The 16,178-nt window shown below is 35.9% G+C and overlaps 2 protein-coding genes across 8 annotated transcripts in view; one reads left to right on the top strand and one right to left on the bottom strand.

Moving 5' to 3' along the window:
* Positions 1–6,808, bottom strand: part of LOC110378131 (forkhead box protein L2) — a 48,628-nt gene extending 41,820 nt beyond the window's left edge. The window contains exons 1-3 of one of the 7 annotated variants that reach the window (XM_049839644.2): positions 6,518–6,806; positions 6,282–6,324; positions 4,025–4,200 (exon numbers count right to left, since the gene is read on the bottom strand). In XM_049839644.2, coding sequence (XP_049695601.1) covers positions 4,025–4,105 — 81 coding nt within the window. In that variant the 5' untranslated portion in view covers positions 4,106–4,200; positions 6,282–6,324; positions 6,518–6,806. Of the gene's footprint in view, positions 1–4,024; positions 4,201–4,302; positions 4,346–4,589; positions 4,644–6,281 lie in introns of those variants that run through there. The other 6 variants (XM_049839557.2, XM_049839607.2, XM_064034625.1 and 3 more) reach the window with 6 other exon arrangements.
* A 5,271-nt stretch (positions 6,809–12,079) lies between these two features.
* LOC110378130 (lariat debranching enzyme) lies at positions 12,080–14,459 on the top strand. Its single transcript, XM_049839411.2, has one exon. It carries the CDS (start codon positions 12,226–12,228, stop codon positions 14,050–14,052), a length of 1,827 nt encoding a protein of 608 aa, XP_049695368.2. The 5' UTR covers positions 12,080–12,225; the 3' UTR covers positions 14,053–14,459.
* The last annotated feature ends 1,719 nt before the right edge of the window (positions 14,460–16,178 follow it).

Here is a 16,178-nt window from a genome sequence, read left to right as displayed (position 1 = left end):
CCGAGAACACACATAAATATAAATATATTTTATATATTTGTTGCCTATGGAGTTATTATTTGTATCAAAGTAGTGCCAGTGAAAGAACAAATGAGAGGTCAGCGTTTGTCGTGGTATGGCCATGTGATGATAAGGTGTGAAACACATGCTACAAAGAATGTGTTAATTGTTAATATGGAAGGATGGAGAGGCAGAGTAAGGCCGAAGAAAAGATGGATTGACTGCCTGAAAGAGGACATAAGTACCTACTATGAAGGGACTAATAAGAAGGTTTTGTACCTAATATCATATGATTGAAAGTTCCTGATTTGAAAAAACAAATTGCGCCGACTCCAAATAACTTTGGTACAGGATGGGAAGAAGAAGACGAAATAACATATTAGTTCTTTATAGAATACATGACCGAATCTGGACAATACACAACTGAAAGGATATTTACTTAGAGGATAGATAATAAGCACAATGGATCTCTGGGGTAATTAATATACTGCTTTACGTTCCTAAACCGATTTCTGCTAATAACTTACTACGGCCTAAAATGTAAATCTGCAAAAAGTGTCGGGTTGCCCGGGTAACTGGGTTGAGGAGGTCAGATAGGCAGTCGCTTCTTGTAAAGCACTGGTACTCAGCTGAATCCGGTTAGACTGGAAGCCGACCCCAACATGATTGGGAAAAGGCTCGGAGGATGATGATATTGATATTGTTTGACTTTCAGCTATAAAAGATTTGAATATATTGTCAGCAGGTTAAATTATGTTTTGTTCGCTATTACTCTATGTCGTGGGGACTATTCCCCATATCCCGATTAAAGTAGCTTGCCTCCATAGCTTTATTGCAATGCGTTCAGCAGTTTCACCATGTAGATTTATAAGCGTTCAAAGCAAACGGCTCAGTTTTTTAAATAAAGTTAATACCTACCTAAGCATTTGCATTTACTACAGCTGTAAGAATGTTCATATGAAACTGGTTTCTAATAGAACATATTAATGCTTATGGTTCCTAAGTCTGTATTGCATTTCAATGAATGAATGTAATATAGATGTGGACATTGAGCACATATCAAGGAACAGTAGATTCAGTTGTGTTAGCGCATTTTATTAAAATGCTGGCTCAGCGGTTAACGGTCGATCTGTAATTTCGTCACCGTTGTAGCATTGACATCCTTTATTTAGGTACTATTACGTTTTCTCTGGATTGGGGTCAATTGCGTCATACTCAATTTTTTTTCTGCTTCCCGAAGGAAGTTTTTGTACAAATATTCATGCATATATATTTTATGAGTTTTAATTGTCAAAAATCTGTTCAGCAGTTTTTGCTTGGAAGAGTGACGAATATTCTCTCTATCTACGTATGAAGTGTGATTCTTTGGAAATAGGTAGATAAATTGCTGCACCAAAAGACACAAACATAAATTGAGATTACCTTTAAAATGTGCAATTTGAGTCAAAACTTCTAAGATTCGCAGGTGGCAACTCCGCCAACTCTGAGACATGGAAAAGTACAAAATTGACAATGTGTCACGTAATAACTATAGAAAACAATAATAGGGATACCTACAGTATTGATTAAGGAAATTATTCGTATTTGTTGAATAAGTCGAATTGAGAGAACTTTGGACGGTGGCAAGCGCGCACGGGCGCACTTTAACGTAATACTTTTCACATTTGTCACAGGGTCCGGTCGAATTACAGCGGAGTCATTCGAGTCGCCGCGTGCCGAAGCAGCTGAGTCGACGTCATCGGTCGCCCGGCACACTAGCGAAGCCTTTATGTTCACTTTACAATTCATGGAACATTTCAAACATCTTTCTTCTTTGCATACGTTGATAAATTATTGTTACATAATTACGAATCGTTCCTTATTCCGATTCGGTAAATTTAGGTTTCATCAAATACCGTGTTACCGTCGTGTTCTTCCAGCCATCTACGTTACAATTGATGAGAACCCTATTTTGAAGGATAAATTATTTTTGTGGATATTCTTTTTCGTGCTATCTCATCTTGCCTTCTCTGTACAGGAAGACGTTTTTATCCCTAAGTTGGCAAAGACAACGATAGTGATAATTCTTACTGGATTTATAATCTGTGAAGGTTATTTTATAAAAATCTATTTTAAAAATTAAGCTTGCCTTCTTACTCCGTAGGTAGGTACTTTAGAATAAAAAAGGAGAAAAAAACAAAACATTTCCCTATATTGAACCCCATTTTCTCCAAAGGTGATCAAAACGATGCTAGCAAGACATCCAGAAATTCCTAACATTGGAGTACAGTTATATGGATACTGCATACAACTCCGCTGACGACCAGTCATATAAAAAAGGTTATTTGAATTAATTTAATTAAAACGTGATTGTCAACCCAAGAAAATAAATGTGATTTCATCTACGTAAAAATGGCGCCGGCTGTTCTTCGTTAAACAACAATATCCCTACTATTATTATCTGACTTTACCAAAAGCAAACTGAAATTTTCTTATGTATTTTTACAAGTATGTAGGTACTAAGCTATCTATTGACAATCTGTTGTTCGGCTTGCGATGAACTTGTGTCAGGGACGTTTGATAAAACTCAGCTTCGGACTCAATTGCTTGAATTTTCATAAAATTGTGCCACTATTACGAACGTTTGCAACGTTCTTTAGATATTTGTTTAATTAATTGTAGTTAGTAATTTTCTTGCATAGAGTGGCATTATGTTATTGTTTTGGTACCTAACACTTACTACTTGCCTAGGAAATATAGGCTAAATAGATTTATTATCTGAAAGCTAAATTTTTTGTCAAATTACTGCCTAAGGGAAATTAATAAAACAAACGTTTAAAGATGATTTATAAAGAACTAATCTACCCGTGAAATACCAATTAAAAGATTACTGAGGAATTACTAGGTATATGTTGTACGTACTAACCCTACTGAATATAGGTGAACTAATTATACTTCGCTACATCTAGCCAGGCTAGTTATGGCAGAATATTTATCTACTTGGTTTTTATTTAATACAAGTATCGGTAACTTTAAACACATTGATAAAATGGCAAGAAAAAGTCAAACAAACAAGGTCGGTGATGTAACGGATGGTGACGAAGATATCTTTGATAACATGAGTTCAGTGTTGCGATAGTGCGGGAGCTGGCGGCTCCACGTCATGCTCTTCACTGGCTGTTATGAAAGTCATTATAATTTTATTATTACAATAAATTAATTATGCCAGAGAAAACATGATTTATTTACAAACTAAAAGCCCCTTGTTTATTTATCAAATTATAACAAGTTAGATTCAAATAAGCGACTACATCTAAATGATTCTACATCTGTCAGGCAGGGGTATCGTATGTATTACTAAATTCATTTTTTAATTACCGTAATTAAGCGTTTTGTAATACAAACAATAATGTTTACCTTAATAGAAATTGTAGGGTCACCGAGCATGAATCAGAAAAAATAAATGACTGTATTCCTGTGAACTGGTAGAGCAGCGATGGCGAGTCGAATGGCCACTTTCAGAGTGGAAACCTTACGCCCGGTCGGTACCATACCCTCAAATTATTCTTATTTTCGCGCCTTGCAATACATTTCATCTTTTCAACGTTATATTTTTGTTTTTACTGTCGACGTTTTTATGGTTTAAAGACGGATTTGTTTTGCCTCAGTTTATTCGATCCATATTAGTTTTGATTGTTATTTTTCTTGTTTTGTTTGACACGTTAAGTGTTTCGTTTCATGGCGCTAAGCATAGGTGATGTTTTTAATGAAAGAAACAGATTAGCAACGAACTTTGACCTTTGATATACAGTTCAATCGATATACGTAAAGAGATCGCACTAAAGACGTCACGCGCTTCTCCATACGCCTACTAATGTCGACATATTTTAAAATAAACATCGATGTAAGTATTTTTGTATCTTAACCCATAAGGTTTTCTTCCCTTTAACACTTATAGTTATTGCGAGAAAATTCTAGACGTGACGTTCCTTTTGTGTCAGATTTATGTCAACCGGAGGTACCTGAAACAAAAGCATTGACTCACCGTGGGATGTATGTGTGGGTGCGAGTATAGTTGCATTCTGCGAGTGTCCAACGTGTAGGTGTTCGATGGCAGATCGTTCATGTCGAAAGTTGTTTCTGGATGCAGGCCCGGGGTCAGCCGCGAGACGTCGTCTTCGCAGCCTTCATCGAGGCCTGATCCATCGGTGCTCCGGGCCACTGTACAGAATACACATGTAAAAAACACCCAAACTACCCCGACCAATATAATAACCCAGTAGGTACTCATCAAATACCAAATAAGTAGGGGTGCCAATTTACCAATTTCAATTACATATTTCAAAGTAATAAATTTCCGAGATGCTTAATGGTATCCCAATGTCAAAATCAAAATTGTTTATTGAGACCAGGCTAGTTAGATTTGCAATTTTTCACATCACAATTACAAACGGACAACACTCCCAAAACACCCCTTTCTAGTCACCACTTCCTAGTGTTATGGCTGTATGGCCCTAAACTATAAACATCTATTTAATAATATAAAGAGGAAAGATTTATTTGTTTACATACGCTGTATAGCAGGTGACATAGGCTATAGCTACACATACCTATATTTTTCCGATAGAGAAAGAATTTCCCCGAGACACGGCCGCCGCGTGAAACATATAGCTATATCAAAAATTCTTATAATTATTATTGAACAATTACTTATCTTTATCTTTTTAAATAGTATTTGAAAAACAAGGTACAGACTACAACCATACCTTTTAAAGCTTCCTCAAACATTTTAGGGCTTTTCTGAGTTTAGCAGATACTAACGTTAGGTATGTTAGAAGATTTTCTTTAAACTTGACTTAAAAATACCTATGGAAATGAGCCACGCTTTTTACCAATGAATGCAGGTTGGTGATTTCAGACATTGTAGTCCAAATTGTATTAGGATCTTTTCTTTTCCTTCACTTATGTAATCAGACATAGATGTTCAACTTGGTAATTAGAAAGTACACAGGCACACTTAGAAGAGTCACATTCGTACTCGCCTGACCTGGAATAGAAACCTTCACACTCATACTTGAGAGGATGGTGTTTTACCCTCTAGGCCACCACGACTTAACATACCTGTGCATACAATACCTAGGTATATACCTACTCAGATAACAAACGTCTACGAGATTAAATTTGAAAGCACTATTTTCTATTAAATTGTAGAGTAATAATTCATACGATATGGTTCGGTACCTAATACAAAATTGATAATGTTTATGGTAAAACCAATCTTGAAGAAGTTTGTTCAGGATCCACCGCACATTTTACTGTCTGTTCCTTAGGAAATAAGGCTCAAAGTTGGACAAAGTTATTTATACTAATCCATATCAATATGAGGAAGAGGAATATTTTTATTTTTTGTTTGTCCTACCTACTCTAAGGATTCCGAAAATACATAATCGATTTGAAAAATTATATCACTGTTTGGAAGCTAAACTATCCCCGAGTATCATAGGCTGTATTTTTTGCGGGCAAGCCTAGGAAGAGGTTCCCCGTGGAAAACGTTACTTTCAAATATTTCACACTCACGAAAATAAATCAAATCACATATAACAAGCTATTAGTACCTAGGAAGATATGCCACTATCATGAATAATATCAAATTATGATTTGACATCCAAAACTTAGAAAGTGTTTAAGAGGTGAGCTGCACTAAGTATTAATGATAACCAAACCTTGCCTAACCAGCCGTGAAATTGCTCACTATTGTAATACCTATATTACACCAAAAAACTGTAAATCGATGCCTCTCCCCGTTTTCCTACGTTCTTCGCCTTTACGGAAAATAAAAACTTATTTTACCCTTAACTTACTTTTCAATTTAGAATAAAAATTGTAGTACCTAAGTTACAAACATAAGGAACTTACTAAAATCAGTAGATTCCTCGGTAAGATTAGCCCTCTTTATAACAAAACTGTTAAATTATTTTTTACACCTTATAAAAATGTACCTTGCCTTCATGTAATATATTAGGTATGCCCTATATTATGATATTTACCTACATGAAGTCGCTATCCATAATACAGAGCTCAATTAATACTCTAGCTTATAATTATTGCAACACTCATTAATGTAAGTTTCAATCTAGACTACTTTTCCATAATTTGGGTATTGGTTCATATAATCTTTTGATGTTATACCGATAGGTTCTAATATTTGTATATATCTATCTATTAAAAAATACAAAACAGTACCTATCGGTCCCGTGGTCAATTCTTTATTTCTAATTCTATTATATTACGTATGTACTTACCCACTTTTTCTATTTCAGGGTGAAGTAAGCTCTCCACAGCCGTCTTGAATTCGGAAAAGTTCCTTATATCATTAACATCCTTGGAAAACCACTTGAGAAAGTTTTAACAGTTATAAGAACACTTTAAAACAACTTTTCTGTCTATAGTTAAACACAGATAGTTCAAGTTGAAACAACAAGTATATTTATAAACAATATTATTTGAATGTATAATTAAAATGAAAGCATAGACGCACAGGTCTCTGGGCGGGCGGGCGCAGGTTCGCTTTCGGCTATCGGACCGTTGACGCAAGCGGAGCGCGATGCGAGTGACGCGCGCCGTGGCTGACTAGCGGACTGACTCAAATACTCAACGAATCTCTCACGCTTCAAACACATCAACGTAAAGCTCGACGCCCGCCGCCGTGTAGGCGTCCTCACAGTGTAGCATTCACCTGAATATGTGGTTAATTACCCCACCTTCTCAAATCAAAACCCACACTCCTGACCAATTTCAAAAACCCGACAAACCTATCCTCGATAGATGCAGCAATTGCACGTAATCTCTGTTATGTAAATCGTTACTTTGACTGTGTAGCAAAAATTTATTGTAAAAATTGTAATTTTTCTTAATCAAGGAAAACGTAATATTAGTAATATGAAATGGCAGCGAGTGGGGCTAAGCGCGGCCTCATTGGCGGAGCTGTGCCGCCCAACGCCAATGGTACGGGAAGGAGGAGCCGCATAGCAATCACTTGGAAGTTTGGCGAGACACGTCTCGAACCTCCCCAATTTTCTTACTTTAGGCGCGGTGTATTTTACAAAAATAGGCCTCTATTTAACATGGAACTCAAGCTCCTTGGTAGCCGTAGGCACAAATCGTCCACCTGGAGAGATTGGATTGAAAAACAGAAGCCAAAGTCAGCTTTTGAAACAATTTCTTATTGAAATGTGTTAATTTCCGGAAAAAATACTTCTTTCCCATGATTTTTATGATGGCCTATTGATTAATTTTAAATACTGCTTGTATCAATTTTAATGCTTAACACAGTTGAATAAATTTTTCACAAGTTTTAGGACACTTGTGACTTTAGTACCTAGGTACATACCTACCTATACTTATGTGGCTACTACTTACCAACACAAATTATAAACCAGTACTGTCTGCAGAATACTTAATTGCGTAAAATCTCCTTTTTATTTTCTTACAAAATGCTAGTTATTTTTATGTCAATAAAATTAACCATTCATTTTTACCTAGTACCTAAGTACAGTCAGCGTCAAAAGTAGATGAACAAAGCAACATTTTCAAACTGCCTAAAAACGTGTAAGAGGTCCTAATTTATTAACAACACAAACGCCAAAATTGACTTAACATCCTAAAATTAAAACAGAAATACTTTAGTTTATGTTTTCTGTTTTAATTTATTCAACGCCACGGTGTACTTACCTAGGTAGGTACGTAGGCCTCATCCAGTGAGCGCCAACCATTGAATTTACCATTAGGTAGGTAAGTACCTACCATTATTGAATTATGATTTCGTTTAATAATAATGATATAAAGGTCCTTATTAGACTTCGATTCGACTACATGGCAGGTCACTACCATTTTTGTTCCATATAGGTAGGATTACGATTGTATTACCTATATACGTACATAAGTAAGTATATTTTCAGTTTCATAAGTGCAAGGATACAAAACTACACTGAGCTACTGAGCGCAGTTACTACCAAACCACCGTACCTATTCAGAGACATTTAATGATTACTTAAGTCACTCCTTAGTGACGGATTGACATACCATATAAAAAATGTCTCTGAGTACTGGGGTAAGACCTGTTAACATCTATCTGCAAAAGATGATCAAAGCTGCATCCGTTTCAGGTAGTTTGGTTTTGGCACTTGCGAATAAGTAGCTACAATAATAAGTACCTAGGTACCTTTCTACAACCTAAAGATAGGTACAGAGAACCTATAGATAACTAGGTAACATACTCCCTTTGTTTTAATTTACACAGAACGATTTTCAGCACTCTCTTTTTTCTCCTAAAACCTCCACTTGAAGTGTTTGACTAAGTTTTCAGTAAACAAAATGTTCTAAAAACATTCACTTCATTCATTCAGGTACTATGTACAATAAATTGAATCTCCTAATTTTACATGTGTTGTATGTCCTGAGTATTGTGTGAAACTGAAAGTGTACCTATTATTCTGAATGTTCATTTATACCTAAAGATTTTTTAATCCTAAAATACTTTTTAAAAATTATGTTTAAGTAACAGAAACGAATCCCTGTTAATCCGACTTCATGCAGAGTCTACTCTACCCTAGGGGTAGTGTAATTCGATATCGCGTAGGCGCGGAGGAGCGATGCGACCAGCAAGTTGAGGAGCGACGATAAACTCGTGTGGGACCGCCGTAGCCCTGCGTTCGAAACACGACTGTATTACCACAGCATACAGACTGCGGGCTGCTTTGGCAAAGTTTCTAATAAACTCACAATTTCGGCGCTACCTGAGAATCGAACCCCATCCTCGTAGGTAGTTAGGTACACAGCAGTCGCACTTGAAAGCTGTAACCAACGATGCAATCGAGATTCAGAACCAGATCTTCCAAATGGCTTTTACAGCTATAGGCGCCGAGGTTTGGCGGCCCCCCAACCAGCATTGCGAACAATAAACGATGGTATGACAAAATCCGAAATGAAAAAATCTAATCCCGATCGATCGCTCATAAGGTTAAGCAATCCTGTGCGCGGATGGGTGGCCATCCATTGTCATAAAGAGTTCTTCTCCGTCTTGGAAGACACGGGAAACTGGTGGGTCCCAGTTGTCATTTGAACGCCTTTGGCTGTCGTTACGGATTGTTACAGATAGTCATAAGTCAGAAAGGCTAACAACCAATCTTACCAAGGGACATCGGGCTGCCCGTGTAGGTAACTGGCTTGTGGAGGTCAGATAGGTAGTTGCTCCATGTAAAACACTGGTTCTAGGCTGCATCCAGTTAAGAATGGAAGCAGACCCCTTGTTAGTTGGGAAAAGGTTAGGCAGATTTTAATGACTGACGAGGCGTCAAGTGGTAAATACTAAATACTTACCGTACCCCAATAAAATATAGCCTGTGCACCCTAAACAATGTAAAGACTTTTCAAATCGGCTCAATAATTGCGGAGCCTTATAAACAAATGATTCGATGTTCCCGACCACTGAAACTAGTCTCGATCCATTCTTAAGCGGCCTCTTGACTTTCAAAGTAAATTGTGTATACCTACAATAAAAATACGGAGCATTTTTTTTTCGTTTGGTTTTAAAAATCATTGCATTTAATTAACAACATACGTAGAGTTTTCAAGAATGTGGGGAAGCCCGCACCGGGATAAAATATAGCCGGTGCTATATAATCAAAGAGCCGGTGTTACTCGCAGATAATGTAGCTTTCTAAGTTTCTAATGGTAAAAGAATTATAAGAATGTCCCTGATGATGCGCTAATATTTCTTGTAGTGTTTGTACAGTAGCGAAATACATATTATGACGACATATTATCTTTTCTTGAAAGTAAGAACGTACCATGCATGACAAAGTGAAGTCTGTTTTCATTGATATTTTATCTACAACCAGTTAGGCACATTTGTTTCTAAGTTTCTATTGTACACGATTTTCTCAATCCATAATTTTAAGATGGCGGGAAACAAATTAATGTTTATTTGTAAAATTGAATTATAAATGAAAAGTATGATATACAAGCGTTGTAATAGCATGAACAGCGTGTAATTTTACTAATTTGATTCTCGAATAGTTAATAAACTCTTTTGCAAAAAAAACGGGCACCTATGCGAAATCTTAGTTTTAAGGACTTTATGTGTATTTCAAAGGGTTTTAATGATTGTAGTATGTTTCTAGCATCAAAAGAGTTAACCGAGCATGCGTGAGAGTATATTCTAAATTTGAATTTTGTACAATTGCTAAGAAATTGGTTAAACCTTGTTTTGGACTAATTGCTGGCAGAAAGTTCGTGGGTGTTTTGAAAAGTTTTTTAAGTAATTTTCAGGAAAATGATAATGCAGTTTTAATTAATGATTAATGTACTTTTTTGTTAGATCAAAACATTTTTGAAAAACTATGCGTATTTGATAAAATTTTCACTTGCTCTAAATGGGCTATACTGATGATTGATGGCAATGTTCAGAGTTTCGGTATTTTAGTGTAAAGCGTTCTATTGTTTAGATATTGTACCCAAGTGTTTTAAAATATCGCTTTTCTATAAATAAACACTATTTAGAAGAGTATCAGTACCTTTGGCTGCAACAAAACAAAATTAAAGTAAGCAGTGCCGATCACAACCCGTCTCCTATCGGACTTTGACATTTTTAAAAGTCTTGAAATTCTACAAAATACAGAAAATAGCGCATAGACTGTGAGCATGAGGTCTTAAGCTTTCGTAATTACTGATTTTAAACAACCTTGTCTCTTGGGAAACTCCGTAGACCTCTGAAGATCTAAGAGTCTGAGCGTTCAAATAGCGTGTTTTCATCCCACGGATATTTTATTAAATAAACTTGCCTACATCGAGATTTTCTGGCATCTGCAGCACTTTCCTGCTTAAATCATAACAATAATTGGCTAGCTACTCATTTCTTAAGAAACATACGTTTGGCCAATAATTTTGAATTCTTGACTCCCTTTCAGCTAAATCGTTGTTTAGTAACCCGATACCTATGGAGTTATCGAGAGCTTCAACGAGGCAATAATCTGACTTTTTAGATAGCTTTAACCTTCCTCATCATTTTTCATGTGGTTAATTTTAACATTTATCACAAAATTTGGTATTTTTTTAATGTCAAAGTCCGATAGGAGACGGTTTGTGATCGGCACTGCTTACTTTAATTTTGTTTTGTCGCAGCCAAAGGTACTGATAATCTTCTAAATAGTGTTTATTTATGAAAAAGCGATATTTTAAAACACGTGGGTACAATATCTAAACAATAGAACGCTTTACACTAAAATACCGAAACTCTGAACATTGCCATCAATCATCAGTATAGCCCATTTCGAGCAGGTGAAAATTTTATCAAATTCGCATAGTTTTTCAAAAATGTTTTGATCTAACAAAAAAGTACATTAATCATTAATTAAAACTGCATCATCATTGTCTTGAAAATCACTTCAAAAACTTTTCAAAACACCGACGAATTTTCTGCCAGCAATTAGTCCAAAACAAGGTTTAACCAATTTCTTAGCAATTGTACAAAATTCAAATTTAGAATACACTCTCACGCATGCTCGGCTAACTCTTTTGATGCTAGAAACATACTACAATCATTAAAACCCTTTGAAATACACGTAAAGTCCTTAAAACTAAGATTTCGCATAGGTGCCCGTTTTTTTTGCAAAAGAGTGTATGTGTAAGTTTAAACCTTGATATGGATTTTCTATTTTACAATTGTCGTTTCATAGACATCCATCTGACGAAGGTGTCAAAATCGCTCTGATTTGCTATTTTGGGCTATGCAAAGTCTGCAGTGCATTTCAGTGTGGCAAGCGATTTGTAGGGAACGTTCCATCTAGTGCATGACTACAAGCATTTTTAGCAAGTGTTTGTTCATAAAGCTTGTAACCAATCAACGTACAGCTCACCTTTGATGATTGATGATGATTTATCGGCAAGACGCCGTAAAATAATCAACTTACTAAAATACGTACGTTAAATAGTACATTTCGAATGCCGTTTATTATATTCTGAGAGTTGTCTTGCTTTTTTCCGGTGACATATATAATCTGTATACTCCATGTATACTCTATGACAGTTCTCTTTTGTCAATGTCAAAATATTGTTGTTTGTGGTTCTGCGTTCGCGTTCATAGCTTTTTGTTGTACTTACAGTAATGTAATTTTAATAAGATTTAAACATGGTTAAAAAATTGTAATATATTTTAAGCCTTAGTGACTAAAACTTAATTGATTGAAAATGAAAATCGCTGTAGAAGGATGCGCCCATGGCGAATTAGATGTAATATATGATTGTATTGAAACAATACAGAGAAGAGACGGTATAAAAATCGACTTATTGATATGTTGTGGTGACTTCCAATCTGTTCGCAATTATGAAGATCTTGGGACAATGGCTGTACCAAAGAAATACCAACATATGTGTTCTTTTTATAAGTATTACAGTGGTGAGAAAAGAGCACCGATATTAACACTGTTTATTGGTGGGAATCATGAAGCATCCAACTATTTACAAGAGCTTCCCTACGGGGGTTGGGTGGCTCCTAACATATATTACTTGGGCCGAGCTGGAGTTGTGAAGTTTGGAGATATAAGAATAGGAGGAATGTCTGGAATATACAAATCACAGGACTACTTACAAGGACACTGGGAATGTTTACCTTATAATCAAAGTTCTCTTAGATCAGTTTATCATGTCAGGTCTCTAGAAGTGTTCAGATTGAGTCAGCTGAGAGATAAAATCCATGTTATGTTATCGCATGACTGGCCAAGAGGTATCACAGATTATGGGGATACAGAAACATTGTTAAGATGGAAAGCTTTCTTCAGGGAAGATATAGAGTCTAATCGATTAGGCAGTGTCCCAGCTATGCAAGTACTTCGCACTCTGAAGCCAGACTATTGGTTTGCAGCACATCTGCATTGTCAATACGCAGCCTTCGTTAAACATGAAGATAACACAGAGACAAAGTTCTTGGCTTTGGACAAATGTTTGCCAAGGCGCAGGCATTTGCAAATAGTGGATATACCTTCAGAGTATGATGGAGAGTTGTGCCTAAGACATGACGTGGAATGGCTAGCAATATTGAGGAATACTAATCATTTGCTGACTGTAAAGAATATGAATTGTTACATGCCTGGGCCTGGTGGACATGGAAGGTTTGATTTTTCACCTACTGACGTAGAGAAAGAAAATGTAGTCAGATTGCTTGGAAGCCTTGTTATAAAGGAAGACAATTTCGTGAGGACTGCTCCAATTCACGATCCAAATGCTAGAAAAGTTGTTCCTACTGTACCAATACTGAATCCACAAACAGTAGCTCTGTGCGAAAAATTGGGTATTGATGATCCTGTACAGGTAGTAATGGCGCGATCTGGTCGCGCAATGAAACAACCACATGCCGAAACTACCAAAGAAGAGATAAGGCCTACTAGTTCAAAAGAGAATGTCTCTCAAGTTGTATCTCAAAGTCCATCTCAGACCCCTATGAAATCGTCAAGGCCATCATTAGTTCTCCCCGCACCAGTCACTCCCAGTAATGATAAATCACTACAAGCGACATCTCCAGAAACTAGTACGGTACCAGATACTCCAGAAAGCACAATGTTTTATGAATGTAAGACCCCCATGTCTACAGGTCCTACTACGGTACCAGATACTCCAGAAAGCACAATGTTTTATGAATGTAAGACACCCATGTCTACAGGTCCTACTACGGCACCAGATACTCCAGAAAGCACAATGTTTTATGAATGTAAGACACCCATGTCTACAGGTCCTACTACGGTACCAGATACTCCAGAAAGCACAATGTTTTATGAATGTAAGACACCCATGTCTACAGGTCCTACTACGGTACCAGATACTCCAGAAAGCACAATGTTTTATGAATGTAGGACCCCTATGTCTACAGGTCCAAAGAAAACCTTTAAAAGACGTAACATGTCTATTTACAGCACTCCAGATGTTGATGAGAGTGTTAGCACTAAATCTAGTTCTTCATTAGATGATACTCCTCAATCTAGTAAATTACCTTACAAAGGGGATGATGCCAATGATACATAAATTTTAACCATATCTGAAGACGCTTCATGCAGACAAAGCATTCCTGGTGTTATTTGCCCGGTGTGAATCTACCTAGCAGTATAATTTCAGCTCAACTCTATGTTATAATGTATGTAGTGAAAATGTATGCGAATTTAGGCGAATAATGAAGTGCAATGTACTAGAAATTTTAGATAAGTTATAAAATTAGGGTTAAACATGGATTGAACTTTTTCTATAGACTCTTCATTTAGATTTAAGCTAGAATCATGATCAAGTCACAAGATTGCATAAATGCCAGGCTATTTCTTTATTATGTAACAAGACCATTGTATAGAATATAATTGTGCATTGTACATATCCTGATCCTTTTTAAAATATACTAGCCGTTTTCCCGCGGTTTCATCCGCGTCCCGTGGGAGCTACTGTCCGCACCGGGATAAAATATAGCCTATGTTACTCGCAGATAATATAGGTTTCTAATGGTGAAAGAATATTTAAAATCGGTCCAGAAGTTTTTGAGTTTATCCATTACAACCAAACAAAGTTTTCCTCTTTAAAATATTATAGTATAGACACCATTTATGAATCTTAACATTTTTACTACAACTACTCTAATGCTGCATTATCATTAGATTGTCAGACATAGGCATAATTACTGTATATAACTTATGTGATTATCTTAAAATAAATTTACAAATGTGTATTTATTTTAAGATAATTTTTGAATCGTATGTAGTTGTAGTGTAGTATGTAGTATTTTCGATTTTAAAACCTACATTAGTTACTTATGCAATTTTTCTAGAAACCGCTTACAAGTCTAGTCAGGGTTAAGTAACAAAAAAATATTAGTTCATAATAAACAGTAGTTTTATTATATTACTAGTTTATTAGAACTTTCACATTTATAATATTAGTAGTTTGCTCATGTAATAAGTGTAACTTATGTGATTATCTTAAAATAAATGTATTAAAAATGTATAATCCTTTTTTTAATCGTATGTAGTAATTTTACATTTTAAAACCTACTTTAGTTACTTATGCATTTTTTTTGGAAACCGCTTACAAGTCTAGTCAGGGCTAAGTAACAAAAAGATATTGGTTCATAATTAACAGTAGTTTTATTATATTACTAGCTTCCGCCAGCGGCTTCGCCGCGTGGTAAGTTGATAAAAAGTAGCCTATGTGTTAATCCAGGGTATCACCTATCTGCATACCAAATTTCAACCAAATCGGATATAAGTTAAGTAAGACTAGTAGGAAGTAGGATTTTAAGACATGTGATGAGCAATGAGATTGAATGAATTCCTACTTCATAATATGTGAAATTAGGTAAATGTTCTTTTAGTTATGGCATGTTTTTAGGCTTGTATGAGCATTAGTTACATTTCAGTTCAGTAGATATGAGATTCACTCTAAAATCTTCCCTCTGGCAATATTACCTGCATAGATGTAATATACTAAACAAGATTGCGCACTCTCAAAATACATATTTACGAAAATGAACTCTATTCCAAAGTAATAAGGTACTAAATTGGTTGCGTAATACACAGAGGCAAATCCGAGCCGAGAGGGATATTTAGAACTGAGGCCGTGTGTCTCGTTCTAACACCTTTCCAGCATAAAAAATGTCATGATCAACAGTTTTGTCTTCCCAAAAAAACTATTGAATCACTTATATTTTTATCTTATTTGAACAATTGTAAGCCAACAAATTAATAACAATCGCATTAATTTATTCGTGTTTATTCTTAAAACATAAACAACAGAAATTTTTAATTTGCTTTTTTTTATTTTCTAGCGGTAACCCTAAACATTCTTGGCGCGTAATCAGTAGTTAAAATTTTATTTATATTTTTTTGTACTTAATCAATTTAAACAATTAAAATTGTGAAAAACTGTTGCGTTTATACTTGTAAAAGTGAATCCTATGGTGGTTGCAATATATCGATCCACAGGTTATAATAGATTTGATTGTACAGAAATCACAAATAAGCTGTGTTATATAGTCCCTAGAACTGTTATCAGACGGGCGGCCCGCGTGCCCCGGTTGTTCCACGTGGATTCATGCCGAACTAACGCTGGGGCCCGAGTACCGCTACGTCTATTAGTGGAGACCTATAACACACACTTCATGGATCTAGATA

Source organism: Helicoverpa armigera, chromosome 1 (assembly GCF_030705265.1).
Source record: "Helicoverpa armigera isolate CAAS_96S chromosome 1, ASM3070526v1, whole genome shotgun sequence".
Classification (NCBI taxonomy): Eukaryota; Metazoa; Arthropoda; class Insecta; order Lepidoptera; family Noctuidae; genus Helicoverpa; species Helicoverpa armigera.
This window is presented reverse-complemented; position numbering and strand designations above follow the sequence as displayed.

What these genes read in the sequence shown, in the direction of transcription:
- LOC110378130 (XM_049839411.2), top strand. Translation starts at nt 12,226, where the DNA reads ATGAAAATCGCTGTAGAAGGATGCGCCCATGGCGAATTAGATGTAATA.